At 40.9% G+C, this 15,612-nt stretch overlaps 1 protein-coding gene across 6 annotated transcripts in view; it reads left to right on the plus strand.

The window, feature by feature from the left end:
* The window catches only part of ASAP2 (ArfGAP with SH3 domain, ankyrin repeat and PH domain 2), a 92,533-nt gene that overhangs the window by 49,904 nt on the left and 27,017 nt on the right, over positions 1 to 15,612 (plus strand). For 5 of the 6 annotated variants that reach the window (XM_033143075.1, XM_033143076.1, XM_033143071.1 and 2 more), the window contains exons 8-12: positions 1,164 to 1,239; positions 1,896 to 1,982; positions 5,931 to 6,034; positions 6,547 to 6,616; positions 14,602 to 14,689. In XM_033143075.1, the coding sequence (XP_032998966.1) occupies positions 1,164 to 1,239; positions 1,896 to 1,982; positions 5,931 to 6,034; positions 6,547 to 6,616; positions 14,602 to 14,689 (425 nt within the window). The remainder of the gene's footprint in view (positions 1 to 1,163; positions 1,240 to 1,895; positions 1,983 to 5,930; positions 6,035 to 6,546; positions 6,617 to 14,601; positions 14,690 to 15,612) is intronic. The other variant, XM_033143073.1, reaches the window with a different exon arrangement.

The raw sequence follows: 15,612 nt of genomic DNA on the forward strand, positions 1-15,612 counted from the left end.
GCTCCCTTATGCACATGCTGCTCTGAAATGAATAACGTGCTCCATGTTTCTTCACTGTCATTCAGAAATGACCCTAACATAAAAATGGGTACGAAAGGCCTTTCTTTTTCTGCATATCTATGGAAGTTCTTGAAAGCACAAGCAACTGCCAAGTCTAATCTAAACATGACTTACTTTGATGCCAGACAGAGCAATCCAAATCTCCTTTATGCTGGGGGGTGGTGATTTTGGGGGGAGGGTGAGTTGAACTGTATGGAGGTGCCCCTCTGCTCAGCTTTGCCAGCTGAATCAGCCTCCTGCTGGCCACCAAATGGGCAGGTGGGAAGGAGGCCAGCTGGCAGTATCCCCATCAGTAGAGGCTCATGGAAAGACCTGAAACAGAGCAAAATGGGACTGAGCTAACCCTGGATCATGGGCCACCTGGAGCTGGTGGAGGGATCAGACACTATTGCCTCTCCCCCCACATTTCCGCCATAGCTGCCGAGAACAGATGTGGTAGTGGCAGTGCCACTCCGCAGAGTCACACCAGGAAGGGGGAAAGGGGTTAGGATTGCATCCTTAGTTATCTGCCAGATTCAGTGCACATGGCGTGAACTATTGGCACTGTTCTCACATCTCACATAGAGGTACAAAAACGGACTTGGGTCATATACTGACTTACATGTTAATGAATCCATAGAAACCCCTTTGTACCATTTCAGTCTTCTTGCTTTTCATTAAGTTTGGGTTAGTTGGTAAAATAGTGATGGTGGAATATTGTTGCAACAAATATCGCGACGGGGATATTTTAACCAGCCCCCTTTCTCAAAACATCAAATAGCATTTTTTCCATTTGAATTCTGCTCTTGTCATGAAAATCTCTAAGACAAAAATCCCACAGGAGCCCAAGAGATATAGGTCAACTGTCCTCTTCCCAAAGACTACTGAATCTTGCCTGTTCCATTTGTTTCACAAAAAAGGTGTAGATTCCATATTGCAGAGGTGCCTAAAGGAAATGTGTTTTGTGATCAAGTTTCTTTACAGATTTTCACATTTAATTAGTGGGTTGCGTACACACACACACACACACACACACACTGATCGATGCTTTTTCTTTTCCGTTCAGGAAATTTCAGGCATCTTAAATTATTATTATTTTTACTCCTTTTTATTTTTTTCCAAAGCTTCTTTCAGGATGGCCTGAAAGCAGTTGAAAGTTTAAAACCATCGATAGAGAAGCTCTCCACAGATCTTCACACAGTAAGTAACCATATCTCCCTCATATTACTTACTACATTTGCATAGTTTGCTTTCCAACTGGAGACTCCAGAGAGTCTCATAAAGTTATTATTAATAATAATAAATCCATCTAAAAAACAAAATAAAGCCACAAAAAGCAGCACACACCTTCACAACTTTTAAAAATTTCAGCAGGGAAAGAGTTGGACCCATAAAGGGATGGTATTCAGGAGAGAGGGGAGAATAGAATGAAAGAGAGAGAACAGGTTGAAACACAACTTTTAAATTATGAGCTCAAAATGGCTATCTTGCAGATGGACAAGTTTTAGCAAACCTTGAGTAGAAAGGGCTGTTCTCACCTAATCCAGTGTGATGGTATTTTAGCCAGCCAGCCAGCCCCTCCCTCTCCTAGTTCTGTCTTGCAGGGCATTTTGGTCTTATTGTATGGCTGTCGTGGGGGGCGGGGAGGAGATTGCCCAGTGGAACCAGAAGCATCTGTGTGATGGTGCCTGAACATGTGAAGGGGAAGAGCAGGGCTTTACTGGCATTCCCCTCTCCCAAGTGTCAGTGGACGTGCTGCTTAAGGGAACAGGAGCAATACCTCTGCATCAAGGTTTGTACTGACAAGTAGAAGCCCTCCCAGTTTATTTCAAGCTTTTGTTGTGTCTTCGCTGCAGATTAAGCAAGTGCAGGATGAAGAAAGAAAGCAATTAATTCAACTTAGGGATATTTTAAAAACCGCACTTCAGGTTGAGCAGAAAGAGGTGAGCATGTAAGGTGATTTAACACACTTTTTTTTTTACTAATTTAATGGGAACATTTATAGTTTTAGTGGTTGTATGAATTTGTTTTGGGTTCAAGGTGATCTTGTTAAGATTTCTGCAAAGCTTCTCTCTCCCCCCCCACCCCCATTTCTTGCACAAAGGCTTAATTGCTTGCCTTGTACTCGGGTGTTATGGTACAGAATCAGGAAATGTAGACTTTTTTTATTAAAAAAGAAAGAAAATAATAATAATCTGGGAGAGTTCATGTTTTTTGTCTATGTGATGGCTTTTGGAATAGTTCCCAGAGAGGAATAAAAGTGAAAAACAGATTTTGCCTGAACATGTCAAATCTATGCAGTTTGTTCAAAGACCAGTGCTATACAGGGATGAGGGAACTTGTGACTCTTCATCTGTTGTTAGACCCCCAACTTGCATCAGTCCCAGCCAGCATCGCCAATGCTCAGGAATGTTGGGAGTTGTAGTCCAACATCTGGAGGGCTGCAGCTTCTCCATCCCTATACTATGTGGTGGGTCCTGTATCACACTTGAATAAACTATGTGAATTTTCAGACAAAAAGCACACTTCTTCATGGTCTCTATGCGGTTCCTCCTAAGAGTTCTGTGTCTGTGCAGAGCCTCCTTCTTGTTTTAAATGAAATTACATCATCAGTAAGATTATGCATATATGCACATAACACCTTGAAAATTGAAATACCTCTTTCACCCACATTTGCCTCTATTGAGAGAGCAGTTTGTTTATTATGAGATACCACCCCCTCCCCAAAGCTGTAACCTGTGGAGCTTTGTTAGAATGTTACATATGATGGATTGAATTCTGTCTTGACATTCAAGTCCATTTGCGGAGGAGACCCGGCAGCTGTGCGTAAAATTGTTGACTAATGAAAAAAGGGCAGTGGAGAACGAGAAGATTCCGTTGCTAAGGCAGAGGATCATTCCTTACTCAAATTAAGGGCCTTCAGCTCCCACATGTGTATAACCAGAATGAACATAACCACTGAGCAACATCTCTAGATGCAGCCAACCCCTTAGTCATCATGGGTTTCCTTCTCCTTGGGTGCACTTAGCAATGCAGTCCACGTGCCGCCTTAGAGCCTCCCATTATTCAGGAAAGATTGTGAGCCCATGGGCTTGAATTTCCTCTCCTGGGCTCCATCACGTTCCTGTGGGTTGGAGAGCTTTAAAGCAGCAATTCTCCGGCCTTGAGTTTAACATTCCAGGGACTCTCTGCTATTTCCTGTTTCCTGCATTTGAGCCCTGGGGAGCATGAAACCCTTGGTGGCTAGAGGCTGGGGGTTGTGGCCCAGAGGTCTCTGGTTCAGCACCTTCATAACCATTAAGTTCAAGTCAACGGGGCTCCAGTCCAGTGCTTCCTTAGGCTTTTGGCACTAGTTCTCCCAATTTAGTTGGCCTGTCTCCCTCTTTGAAAGTGTTTAGGGTGGCTGCTTGTAAGTCACACCAGTGATTGGGTTGACTTCTGGGCATAGCCTGCCAAAGAGGCAAGATTACTCAACTGGAATGAAGAACATTTGGCCTCTTCAGCAGTGGAGCTTCAAAGAAATCTGTAGCTGTTTACGCAGCTGTATGTATATGGCCATATTGGGTTGTTGTTGTTTTTTTTGCTTATGGTTTTCAATCCTGAGCAGGAGTTTTGGTTGAGACAAAGGGTGGTATTCAGCTAAGTGTTATCCAGAGTAGCCCGATTGAAATTAATGGACTTGATTAAGTTAGGTCCATTAATTTCAGAGGGATCTACACTAAATAAAACTTAGTTGAATGTTGTCTAGGATGTCCCTAGGGGGACAGTTTCCATTTCTGATTAGGTTGAACCACCTAAGAAGCATGGAGTAGAGCTTATAAAACTATATGTCTAATTAGATTTTTGTCGTATATGATGCTGCTAGATTTAAAAGCGTATGCTGAGTGGATTTCAAATGCACTTGGCTGCACATCCTCAGGGTACTCCAATGGTATGTTTGAAGCAATGTCATGGAAAGTCGCTACCCCTAAAATGAATAGAAAATTATTTTTTGTTTATAGATAATTTGGATACCTAATTTTGGGTACATGCACAAAAAGATGCCTTCAGATCTGTGCTATTAGGGCCTTAATGTGTCTTAAACCAAGTCAGAATCCCTCTGGTGTACTATCCAATACTGTTTTGTTTTTTTGCACTGCAACTGATCTTTTTTTCTTCCTAAAATGCATTTGCCTTTTGTGACCGAAGTCTAGGAGAGTAAGTCCTTTGAATGTTTTTGTAAATGGTACATTGCATGATTGTCATGTGCATTTCAAGTAACTGGTCTTCTTTTCTGAAACATAATCTGTTGGCCTAATTGTTTCATATTTTGCAAATTTTGTGAACATATTTTAGCTATTTAAAGGTGGATAAATTAAATCAAGGCAAAGCACATACGCTGATACCGATCTTAATTCTTTGAGTGCTGGTCCTTCTATTGCCAAAATGGCATCAAGCACTCAAAAGAGGAAAGTATTAGCAGGCCTGGGGGGAACACCAAAGTTTGGAATAAAATAAAATAGAATAAAATCTTTCGACGAAAATCCTTGTGGCAAAAACAGCCTAATGGAAACTGAGCATGCTCAGTGGAATGCTGAATGACTGTTGGGTGGAAATTTGAAAAACAAAACAAAACAGGAGGAGCGGGGAATGGAATGCAGTGTCCCAAATCCTTAACTGGAGCACTTCACACTGCAATGTTTTGTTGCAGGTCAGACTAGTTTGAAAATTATTTCCTTTGCTGAAATCCAGTTGCTTGGCTTTTGTCCGTCTGTGAGTCCCTTGGGCTCTCTTGTATTTCGTGTTGTGAAGGATGTGTGAGAGATCTGTTTGCACATAGATTAATTGAAATTTATGTTGTCCCTGTTGAGTATTCATTGTTTTAAATATTCAGATTTATACTTAATTACTCGTTGAGATAAATAAGGTACTTGAGTGCAAGTAGATCAATAAGTACTGCTCCGGTGGGAAGGCAAACGGCATTTCCGTGCGCTGCTCTGGTTCCCCAGAAGTGGCTTAGTCATGCTGGCCACATGACCTGGAAGCTGTCTGCGGATAAATGCTGGCTCCCTCAGCCAGTAAAGTGAGATGAGTGCTGCAACCCCAGAGTCGTCTGTGACTGGACTTAACGGTCAGGGGTCCCTTTACCTTTACCTTACTCGTTGAGAGTCCATTCTTTTCCCTTGTAAGCAAAAGCTGGAACATACATTCACATCAAATTCATAACTGAATTATTGGGAGCCAGTTTTTGCAAAGCGTATGCAGCGAGATTGCAACATAAAAACCTATGAATTTCTGCTTAATCAAATTGCTAAACGATTGTGCTTTAGTGCACTGAGATGTTGTATTGAGCTAAATTAACTGTTGCAGCATTCTGCAGTTATGTCTGGAATCTGCTATCCAGATGAGATTGTAAAGACAAGTAGGGCAACGTTTGGGTCACTACTGATTGTATGTGCTATTGAGAAGTCTAGAGGGGTATTTAAATAAGTTAGCTTTTGCAGGGTAGTCATGATGGGACTGCCAGATCCACAGCATTGCCCCAGCATCGTCCTTGCAGTTGAAAACAAATTGTGAATGCTTTGTAACCTGACTTGTGTATCGTACTGACCTGTGCATTAAAGCCTTTGCCAAAAACTTGAGCTGCGAGTCTTGTGTACTGTGTCCACCAGTGAGGGCCTGGACAACCAGGTATTTTTGATGGTGGCGATGCCTGGATTTTAAATCGCCCATTTTGCTGCAGAGTAAAAAAGAAAAAAAGAAAAAGTGAAAGTTGCTTATGGATCTTTTCTCATCATCCGAGCTGGTTGGGCTATGAATAATAGGAATGTGATGGAGTTTCGAGTTGGGATTGACACAAAGCACAGTGGGTTTTTTTTTTAACCAATCTATTATTATTTCTTTGCCTTTAGGATTCTCAGCTCCGTCAGAGTACGACTTATAGTTTACATCAACCTCAGGGAAATAAGGAACACGGCACTGAAAGAGATGGCAGCCTCTATAAGAAGAGCGATGGGTGTGTATGCTTTTTCTTTTCTTTCTTTTTTTAAGTGATGAGCTTTGAGGGACGCGGGTGGCGCTGTGGTCTAAACCACAGAGCCCAGGGCTTGCTGATAAGAAGGTTGGCGGTTTGAATCCCCGCGATGGAGTGAGCTCCTGTTGCTCGGTCCCTGCTCCTGCCAACCTAGCAGTTCGAAAGCACGTCAAAGTGCAAGTAGATAAATAGGTACTGCTCCAGCGGGAAGGTAAACAGCATTTCCATGCGCTGCTCTGGTTCGCCGGAAGCGGCTTAGTCATGCTGGCTACATGACCCGGAAGCTGTATGCTGGCTCCCTCGGCCAGTAAAGCAAGATGAGCGCCGCAACCCCAGAGTTGTCTGCGATGGACCTAATGGTCAGGGGTCCCTTTACCTTTATGTAGCTTTGAAAGAAAAGTTAGAAAAAAGAGCTTGGTAGTCTTTTGCAACAATACGAGTTATACCAAAATTTAGACCTCCTTGTCTCTCTCTTTATTTAAAAAAATAAACAGAATCAGAAAAGTGTGGCAGAAGAGGAAGTGCACGGTTAAAAATGGTTTCCTTACAATTTCCCATGGTACAGTAAGTATTTGTTTATAGTACTCTACGCACACAGCCTGTTGCTAATAGAAAAGAAAAAGCCAAATTAGGCTGCCTCTGTATTTATAGTTGCAGTATCAGCCAGATTCCTTTACTGAGCATGTTCATTGAGATCACTTAACTTTTTGTAAAAGCAACGACTTGGCCAAATTGCTATGAGAATTAAATACTCGCCCACTCATTTGTTACCGTGCCTGGTGATGGGTTATGAAAACAACCAAATGTTTTACTATGTTGTTAAAAATAATGAGCTCTTGTTCTGGGCTGATAGATGAGGAAAGCGTAAGTGACATGCTCTGAAAAATAATCTGCTATTGTGGCATCATGTTTGTAAGAGGAATCCTTTTAAGTGTAGAGTTCTTGTTGTTTTTAAAGTAAGTGATTGGATCTAAGAGACCCAGGGAGCTGCTTAATACTGAGTCAGACCATTTGGCCATATTTTCTATCCAGACTGGCAGTGGCTTTCCGGGGTTTGGGGCAGGATCTCTCCCAGCCCTATTTGGCGATTGAACCTTGGGACCTTTTGCATGCAAAGCAGATTCTCTGCTACTGACCTGTGGCCTTTCCCCATCTCAGCTAGAATGAAAGCTGTTAATTCGAACTTTCTGGACTGGTGTTGGGATGGGATGTATTTTTAATTATTTTTTTTTGCCATGTAATCTTTGAATCAGTTGAGGAAACAAAATAAAATCTTATATTCTTTCCCGGATGTATTATGCTAAACCACAGTGCTTTTCCACAATTAAATATTCCATGAACAATCCTGCAGATAAATAGATCATTTATACTACCTAGAAGGTTTGTTTGTTATTTTATTTTATTTTATTCATTAATTAAATTTATAAACCTCCCCTTCCATCACAAGATCTCGGGGCAGTTCACAGAATAGGCTTAAGACAAAAAGTCAGGTATTGCCATCTATATGCCTTTTGCACTATAGAATTTGTATTTGACGTTTAGAAGACATCTGAAGGCAGCCCTGTTTAGGGAAGTTTTTAATGACTGGTGTTTTAATGTATTTTTAATCTTTTGTTGGAAGCCATCCAGAGTGGCTGGGTTTCCCCAGCCAGATGGGCGGGGTGTAAATAATAATAATAATAATAATAATAATAATAATAATAATAATAATCTGCTTAAGGTAGCAAGTTTTAAATTAAAAAAAACCTGTTTGGCTTTTTCTGTATACACCTTTAAGGATGTTAAGAAGGTCATTTAACTGAAAACGTGTCGTAAGCAAGGACTGGTATTTGCTGGGCAGACAGGTTACATAAGAATGTAAGAAGGGCCTTGTTGGATCAGACCAAAGGCCCCATCTGGTCTAGCATCTTAGAATCACAGAATTGTAGAGTTGGATGGGACCACATAGCTGTCAACCTTCCTTTTTCTTGCATTGGGAAACGGCGCTGGAATAATAAAATTTCCCGCAAAAAAAGGGAAAGTTGACAGCTATGACCACGACGGTCATCTAGTCCAACCCCCTGCAGTGCAGGAATTTTTTTGTCCCAACATGGGGCTTGAATCTTGTTCTCACCATGGACAGCAAGATGCCTCTGGGGAGTCCACGAACTGGAAACGCATACAACAGCCCTCTCCTCTGTTTGCCTTCCAGCCACTGATATTCAGAGGCATTCTTCCTCTTAATACTGGTGATAATACGGAGCCCCTGTAAATAGCGGAGCCATTAAGAAATATTATTCTTCATTCATTTATCTAATGTCATTTTGAAGCTGCCCATTCCTCAGCATGGCATGGAAAGCTAATATCTGCGCTGTGTGACTGTCTAAATATCCATAGTCTGTATAATAATAGATTCTTCACGTGACCTACTGTGTAATATTTGTAATGCTTGGCCTCAAAAGACATACATTTTAGCCCCAGTTTCTTCTTCCACATAGAAATGCAACCAACAGTGTCTGTGTGTGAGACAGAAGGTCATGGAATTATATTTTATGATGCTTGTATTATTATGTTCAGTTATCATTTAGACAATGTTGTTTAAAGAACAGCTGCTGTTTTTTTAAAAAAAAGAATGAGGGATATATATTTAAAACTTTTTTAATTTTAAAAATATCTTTAATTTTTTTAAACTATTCGTTTTCCCCACAACCCTGCTTGATACCTAAAATGGGAAAGAAGCCATGAAAGACAATTATTTTACTGTTTTCTCTTTGCCTTTAACATTTCTGCACAGCTGTACTTTGCCATATGTCCTCTTTTTAATGGTTAGAGTCATCATAGCGATCCATAGTTAAAAGTAGAAGTCTTCTTTTTTTGCTCTTCAAAATATGGCAACCCTGCTTTCTACCCTTTTCAAGACAGTTACCTCTCTATACTTTCCCCCTTTGTTCTCATTTCTTACTGGCTTATTTCAGATGAACTTCAAAACCATATCTGGGGGTATTTATGAACAAACTTACTTCTTAACACATTCTCATTTCCTTTCCCTTGCACATGGCTTTGCTGACATCAGTTTCCTGTTTATCACTAACCATTGCTTGCCGTAAATTCCAAATTGGCAAACTATAATTAGCACTTGCTCTCCCAGCCAGAATCAACTCTGCCGCTTCAAATGATGGTTTCTGATTCTGTTTTTGAAGCATGTGTTAGCTTGCTAATTTGGGCGTACCGACAAGCTGAGGTTTGTGTTTCACAGGAAATTGTAGAGAGAGCCACACGTTTAAAAAAAAAGGGGGGGGAAGCATGCGAAACTGCAGTTTGGTTTCCAAACCATGGTGTGAGTGTGAAGGTTTATCTTAATCGAGCCACTGACTTTTCAAAACTGCTTTACCTAGGACTTATTTCCAATACAGTACTTACAGCACAATCCTACCCCTGAAAATGTCTTTGTTTTAAGTTGCAACCTTATACAGCAGGAGTCCCCAAACTAAGGTCCGCGGGCCAGATAAGGCCCTAGGGACTTGTTTATCCGGCCCGTGGCGACCCCTGCTGCCCGCTGCCGCCACCCGCTCTTACTGGCACTGCGCTGCGCAGCTGCCCACTTCTGGGTCAGAGGAGCACCAGAAATAGCTTGTGCGCATGCGCAAGCGTTATTTCTGGTGCACATACGGGTCAGAGGAGGCCCGTGCACATGCGCACAAGCTATTTCCAGTGCTCCTCCGACCCGGAAGTGCGCCGGAAATAGCATGGGCACACGCTCTCCCGCCCTCCGACCCACTGCGCAATCGGCGCTGGAGACACCGGCCCAAGGGGCGGTAAGTTTGCTGGCCCCTGTTATACAGCTTCTTTGTAGGAATCTAAATATGGATATGGTTTTTTCATATTCTTTTTACACAATAACAATTTCTGCATAAAATAGTTGTTGCAGCTGAAGTGGCCACCAATTTCCAGCACTAGATGGATTTTAAATATGTTTTGCAAAGTAAAAGCTAAAAGGTTGGGGTGGTAGTCCAAATGCCTTTCGAATTCAGGGTTGGTTTTTTGAAAATCTCATGTGCCAGAGTGGATATATTTCATTCAAACGAGGACGGGTTGATAGACGGACTGCCTTTTGATCTGATTGTAAGTACTTTTCTCCCAAGATCTATATAATTTTTTCTTTCTTTCATTGTTTGTAAATTTAATTATATTAGGGCTTTCTATGCTTTTCTGGGAGTACTATCTTTACAGCAGGAATGGGAATAACTTACATGCTGTGCACATAGTTGATAATTCTCCTTGGACACTGCTAGAAGTGACTTCTTTGTTGGTTATGGCCTCGAGTTTGTGCAGACTTTTTTCTGTCTGGTGAAACAGATAGTCTCAAAATACAGACTTCGTGTAGTTGGCTTACAATACACATAGGTACTAAAGGAGCAACACTTGTCATCTCTTGTGTTTTTACCAGCTGATAAATATTGGCTGGTGCCTTCTAGCAAGCAGGAATGAAGATCAACATGATTCAAAATTATTTTTCTCTATCAGTAAGAACAATTTAGCAGTTCATGGGTAACAATTCAACATGTTTTCATCTTTGCAATCCACCCTATTGTCACTTGGGACATTCTGCCACACATTTGCCAGCTGTGTGGCTCTCAAGTTTAAAAAGCCCTTTTCTCCAGTATCCAATCAGAACAGCTAACCAGATGCAGAAATTCTGGTACTTGCAAAATCTGCACTTTTCTCAGATACTAGATGCTTGATGCATTTCAGGGATTGAGGTTACCTTGCCTTAATGCATATTAAGAATCATAAGAATGGTTGCATGCCCTGAATTTCTTCCTTGAACAGGTGCCTGTGGCTCCTTGCCCTTTCAGGATAGGCCTCTGACAGACTGACTAGATTGGCTCTTTTTATGGTTTTCAGCTTTTCAGTCCCCATCTTCCTTTTGCTGTGGCCCGCAGAACTGTTTAAACTTATTCTTCCTCTTTGGCATTTTGGTGTGGTCATTCACACTAAAGGCATCATTCCTTGTTTTCTGCTGTGTTTTGTTGGGTCACCTGCCATTGTTGCTGTGTTAAGGTACAAGCCTTCCAAATGTTATTCCCCACGTCTGGTAGGCCTTGCCTTTAATGCCAGATATATATCAGTAGGCTACATACGTGGCTACTGTGTAGTGGGTAAAAAGGAACACATATGCAGAGAACCCCTCCATTAGTATGACCATAGTTCGTCTGAGATTGTGCGCTAGGTCAACAAATTAGGTCCTGTTCTGAGTTACACTGGCTCTTGGACTGATCTTGGTCTGGGGCAGTTCCAGACCAAGTGTGGTGTAGTGGTTAAGAGCGGTAGACTCGTTATCTGGGGAACCGGGTTCGCGTCTCCACTCCTCCACATGCAGCTGCTGGGTGACCTTGGGCTAGTCACACTTCTCTGAAGTCTCTCAGCCCCACTCACCTCACAGAGTGTTTGTTGTGGGGGAGGAAGGGAAAGGAGAATGTTAGCCGCTTTGAGACTCCTTCGGGTAGTGAAAAGCGGGATATCAAATCCAAACTCTTCTTCTTCTTCTTCCATTTCTTTCTGACCTTTCACGGTCTCTTAAGGTGTGCATTGTGCCTCCCAGTTCTCATGTTGTAGTAAGGAAGAATGTCCTTTTTCTTCCTCTTGGGCTCTTGTATTAGATGAACATTCCTCTATTCATGTGCGCTGTAGCTCTGGTGCAATTATGTTGATCTAGTTATGTGGGATAGCCTTGTTTTTGCTATCCTTAACTTGGGTCATTCTTCCACCCCAAATTACGTTGCCTTTCAAAACTTAAGTGATTTTGTGCTATAAATGCCACCCACCTTATCCCTCACCCACGTACCACTCCACCCCGGCTACTTCTAACATGCAAACAGATTCTGGTTTTTTTTCCCTTGTCTCTTGTCAGTTATTGCTACACATCTTCCTTTTCAAATATCAAAGCTGTAGATGGACTCTGAAGATTACCTTTGTTTCTAAAGAGAGTAAGGTTGATCCAGTGGATCAAATAGGGACCTTCCATTCTCCAGAATCTAAAGGAAGAAATGCCAGGCCAAAGAATATTTGTTTTACATGCACCAACTTCTCTGTTTGCTGTGCCAACATTGTAATGTCATTGTAGTGTAATGTTATGGTGCAGCCCTGAATTCAGCAGTTAGTCTGCACAGTCCTAATCTCTTGACCTGCTGTTTTCAGTAAAAACCCTTCAGGTCAAGTTTCTAATTAAATGCAATGGAAACCCTGGCCAAATGCATTTCCTAGTGGTTTAAACTGTCCTTTGTTGTGTTGGTGGTGGTTAAAAATGGAAAATAAAACGGTGATTGTTTTCTTCTCGGTTACGCCTGCCCTGTTTTAATTAGTTTCTTCTTTTATTTCTCTAGAGAAACATTCAATTATCTTTTGCTTCACAAAGAGACATGGGGCTAATTTTCACCTTGTTGTGTTTTGTGGGTGTAAATATATTCACACTGGCCTTGGTGCAGACTAGGCTCTGTCCACACGACAGCATTCATGGGTACTTGGGCTGCTGTTTCCATGCGCGCATTTGTGCATCTCCATCCACACGCAAGTGCTTTCAATTTTATGCCTCCGAAATGTAGCTTGATGTCCTGTCTGCACTTCTCTGTGTTGCTGCCCACTTCCTTCAATTAGTGCTTCCTCACTCACTGTAAGTTTTCGAAACCTGAGGTCCATTGTGAACATGTACTGTATGCTATTTGCTTAGCTGCAGGTGCCCACCTTCCAGTTTTTATTTTTGTAATATGAGTTTTCCAACATGCCAGGTTTGTGCAAATCAGTAGTAAAAAATAAATTTAAAATACAGGTGTGTTGCTCTAAGCAAGGAAATCTGACGTCTCACTTGTAGGCATGAAAACAACTGTTTACCTGTGCCATACACCTTTAAAATGCTTTTTAAATACATACATACATACATACATACATACATACAGGTTTTCTAATATACTAGATTTGCTCAAAAGAGATGTAAAAAACGTGTGTTGCTCCAAGCCAGGCAAAGAAAGATTGGGAATCACTTTTATTTAAAGCCCCTGTATTGCTTGATGTTTTACTGTGTTTTTATATATGCTGTATCATCTTCTTCTTCTTCTTCTTCTTCTTCTTCTTCTTCTTCTTCTTCTTCTTCTTCTTCTTCTTCCCCTCCTCGTTTTCTTTCCTGCCTCCTGTACCTGCAAGGGCAAATGTTATTTTTATTTTTAATACAGCTGGTTATGCAAGAGTAATTCCAGGCAGGAGAGCTGTTTTAAAAACAATAATAAGGCAAATTGTGCCTTCAGCAACAACTGGTGATAACAGACAGGACTTTACTTTAGATTGATAGGGGGGAAAATGGAAACAGGGGATGTGGCAACAGACCGCACCCAGTGAAACATTATCACACTTAAAAAAGAAGTCCACCCACACAATGCAATTCAGTGCATCTGCAGTTGGATAACATACCCTTTTTATATTGTATATTCTTCTTTTACTGGATTATCTGTGGCCTGGGGAAGGACAAGTTGCTGCAAAAAATCGAGATGCAAGCAGCTTCAAATCCATGTTACACTCCAGTGTTGATGAACCCTAAATGTTTTTGCTCCCATGCCTTAACCATGTGTAAAATCTGAATGCAATCGTTTGGTGTAAACCAGCCCATAATGTTCTCATAAACCAGTCATGATGAAAAGATGTATCCTTAGGAAGAGGAATCCACCATAGCCTTGTTTTTGCAAATATTTATTCGCACTATAGTTGTCAAGAGTTGAACACATGAAAAAAAATCTCTGTTTGCCTTTACTGTTTATGAAATGTGCCACTAATATTATTGTGCAATGTCTGGCTGCAATAGTCAATATGAGTTTTTCTTCATGCTGCATCTCTTGGAATTGCTTTGTCTTATGTTTTTATGGTAAATATTTGCATGTAATGTTAATTGTGTCAGTAACTCTTAATGGTTTATTTGTCTCTAGTGCCTACTATAACAAGTCGGAGAGCCAAAAGTTACCTTGTCCTTTGGATCCTTTACAAGAGATACAAATCATATTAACTTAGTCTAGTGCACCTTTATTACCAAAGTAGATGCTTCCTGTATCGGCCACGTGTTGCAGCAGGAGGATGTGCTCACAAGTAAATTATAGCGCTCACACAATTATTTCATAAAGCATAAATGGCAGTGGTGTGAGTTGTACCCGTCGACTATATTTCCGAATGGAACTTTAGAACTAAAGTAAATTTATCCAGCCGTTCTTGACCTGCTTCCCAAGGCTCACATCTTTCTGAGGTGTAGACACATCTTAATATTGTAATACGGGAAGTAGCAATTTGCCCCGTTCCTCCTTACAGTTCAGATTGCTGTGAACTTGCCCTAGATCTAATCGTTTCCACTTCCTGTAGCTTATTCAAAAGAGCTGGATATCTGCCTATTTTGGTAATTTCCATGGGCATGTCTTGGGTGTCTTGTATGCAGGAGGATTCTCCCTTTTGAAATCCATGATAACAGGGAAGTCTTTATTCTTTATGCATTTTTACTAAGGGATATTCCTTTTTGTTTTGTTTTCTTCTTTAATCAGGCAAACCGGCCTCCTGCAAAGCTCAATCTGTTAACTTGCCAAGTGAAAACAAACCCAGAAGAGAAAAAATGTTTTGACCTCATATCACGTAGGTTTGTTGTAGGTACTTTCTATTAGTTAGTTCTAAAAATCTCCATATTGTTTCGGGGGGGGGGGGGGGAACAAGTTAATGGTGAGATTCCAAAATTCAGTCTGATACATTTGGAATACATTACTATCAGAGCTTGCTTTGTTTGAACATTTTTGCCTTTCATATATTTCACATATCATTCTTATATGTTTGTCAGTATAAACTATTCATTTATGTCTCAGTTTTTGTTGCTGTATTTGCCATCATTGGGTGCCCGATTCAGGTTATTTTAGGTATGGTTTCCTGATTTCTCTGCAGAACCAAATTTAAAAATCATTCATGAAGCCTGTATAGAATATATTGTTGAAATATTATCAGGAAGGTCATGTAATTATAAATAACTAATGTTTACCACCATTACTTTTCTTGATCATGGGGGTTTCTTCTTTCAGAACCGGGAGTGTTGTAGCATCTTACACATATAATAGGTTTTTTATATTCTTTATTGAAAGATAAAAAGATATATGAGTCAAGATCATACTGTGCAAACTTGGGTATATGTGTGTCATTCTCTTCCTCACACCTTCCTCCCTTGAATATGCCAACATTCTGCCTCCACTTTCTTTGATACTGATGTTCTTTTCTTTCATTTTCTTCTAGATGCAAAATTAGCACTGTTCCTTCAGTATAGGCAACTTGTTCTTTGAGTCAGCTACAACATTTAGCCATTCATTCTTCTGTTTACGGCCTCCCGCTTTTTCTTTAGGTTCACCACATCTGGCTTTCTAGTTGGGAACATGCTCTGATCCTTGCAGCTCCCACATGGCTAATATCCACAGGTCATACTACACCTTCTGCCCATTTAAGATTTTGGGATTCAGATCAAAATGGCTACCTTTCTCTTGAGGAATCTTTCTGATCACGTTCACGATAAATCCCAT

The sequence above is a fragment of the Lacerta agilis genome, chromosome 3 (assembly GCF_009819535.1).
Source record: "Lacerta agilis isolate rLacAgi1 chromosome 3, rLacAgi1.pri, whole genome shotgun sequence".
In the NCBI taxonomy this organism is placed as follows: Eukaryota; Metazoa; Chordata; class Lepidosauria; order Squamata; family Lacertidae; genus Lacerta; species Lacerta agilis.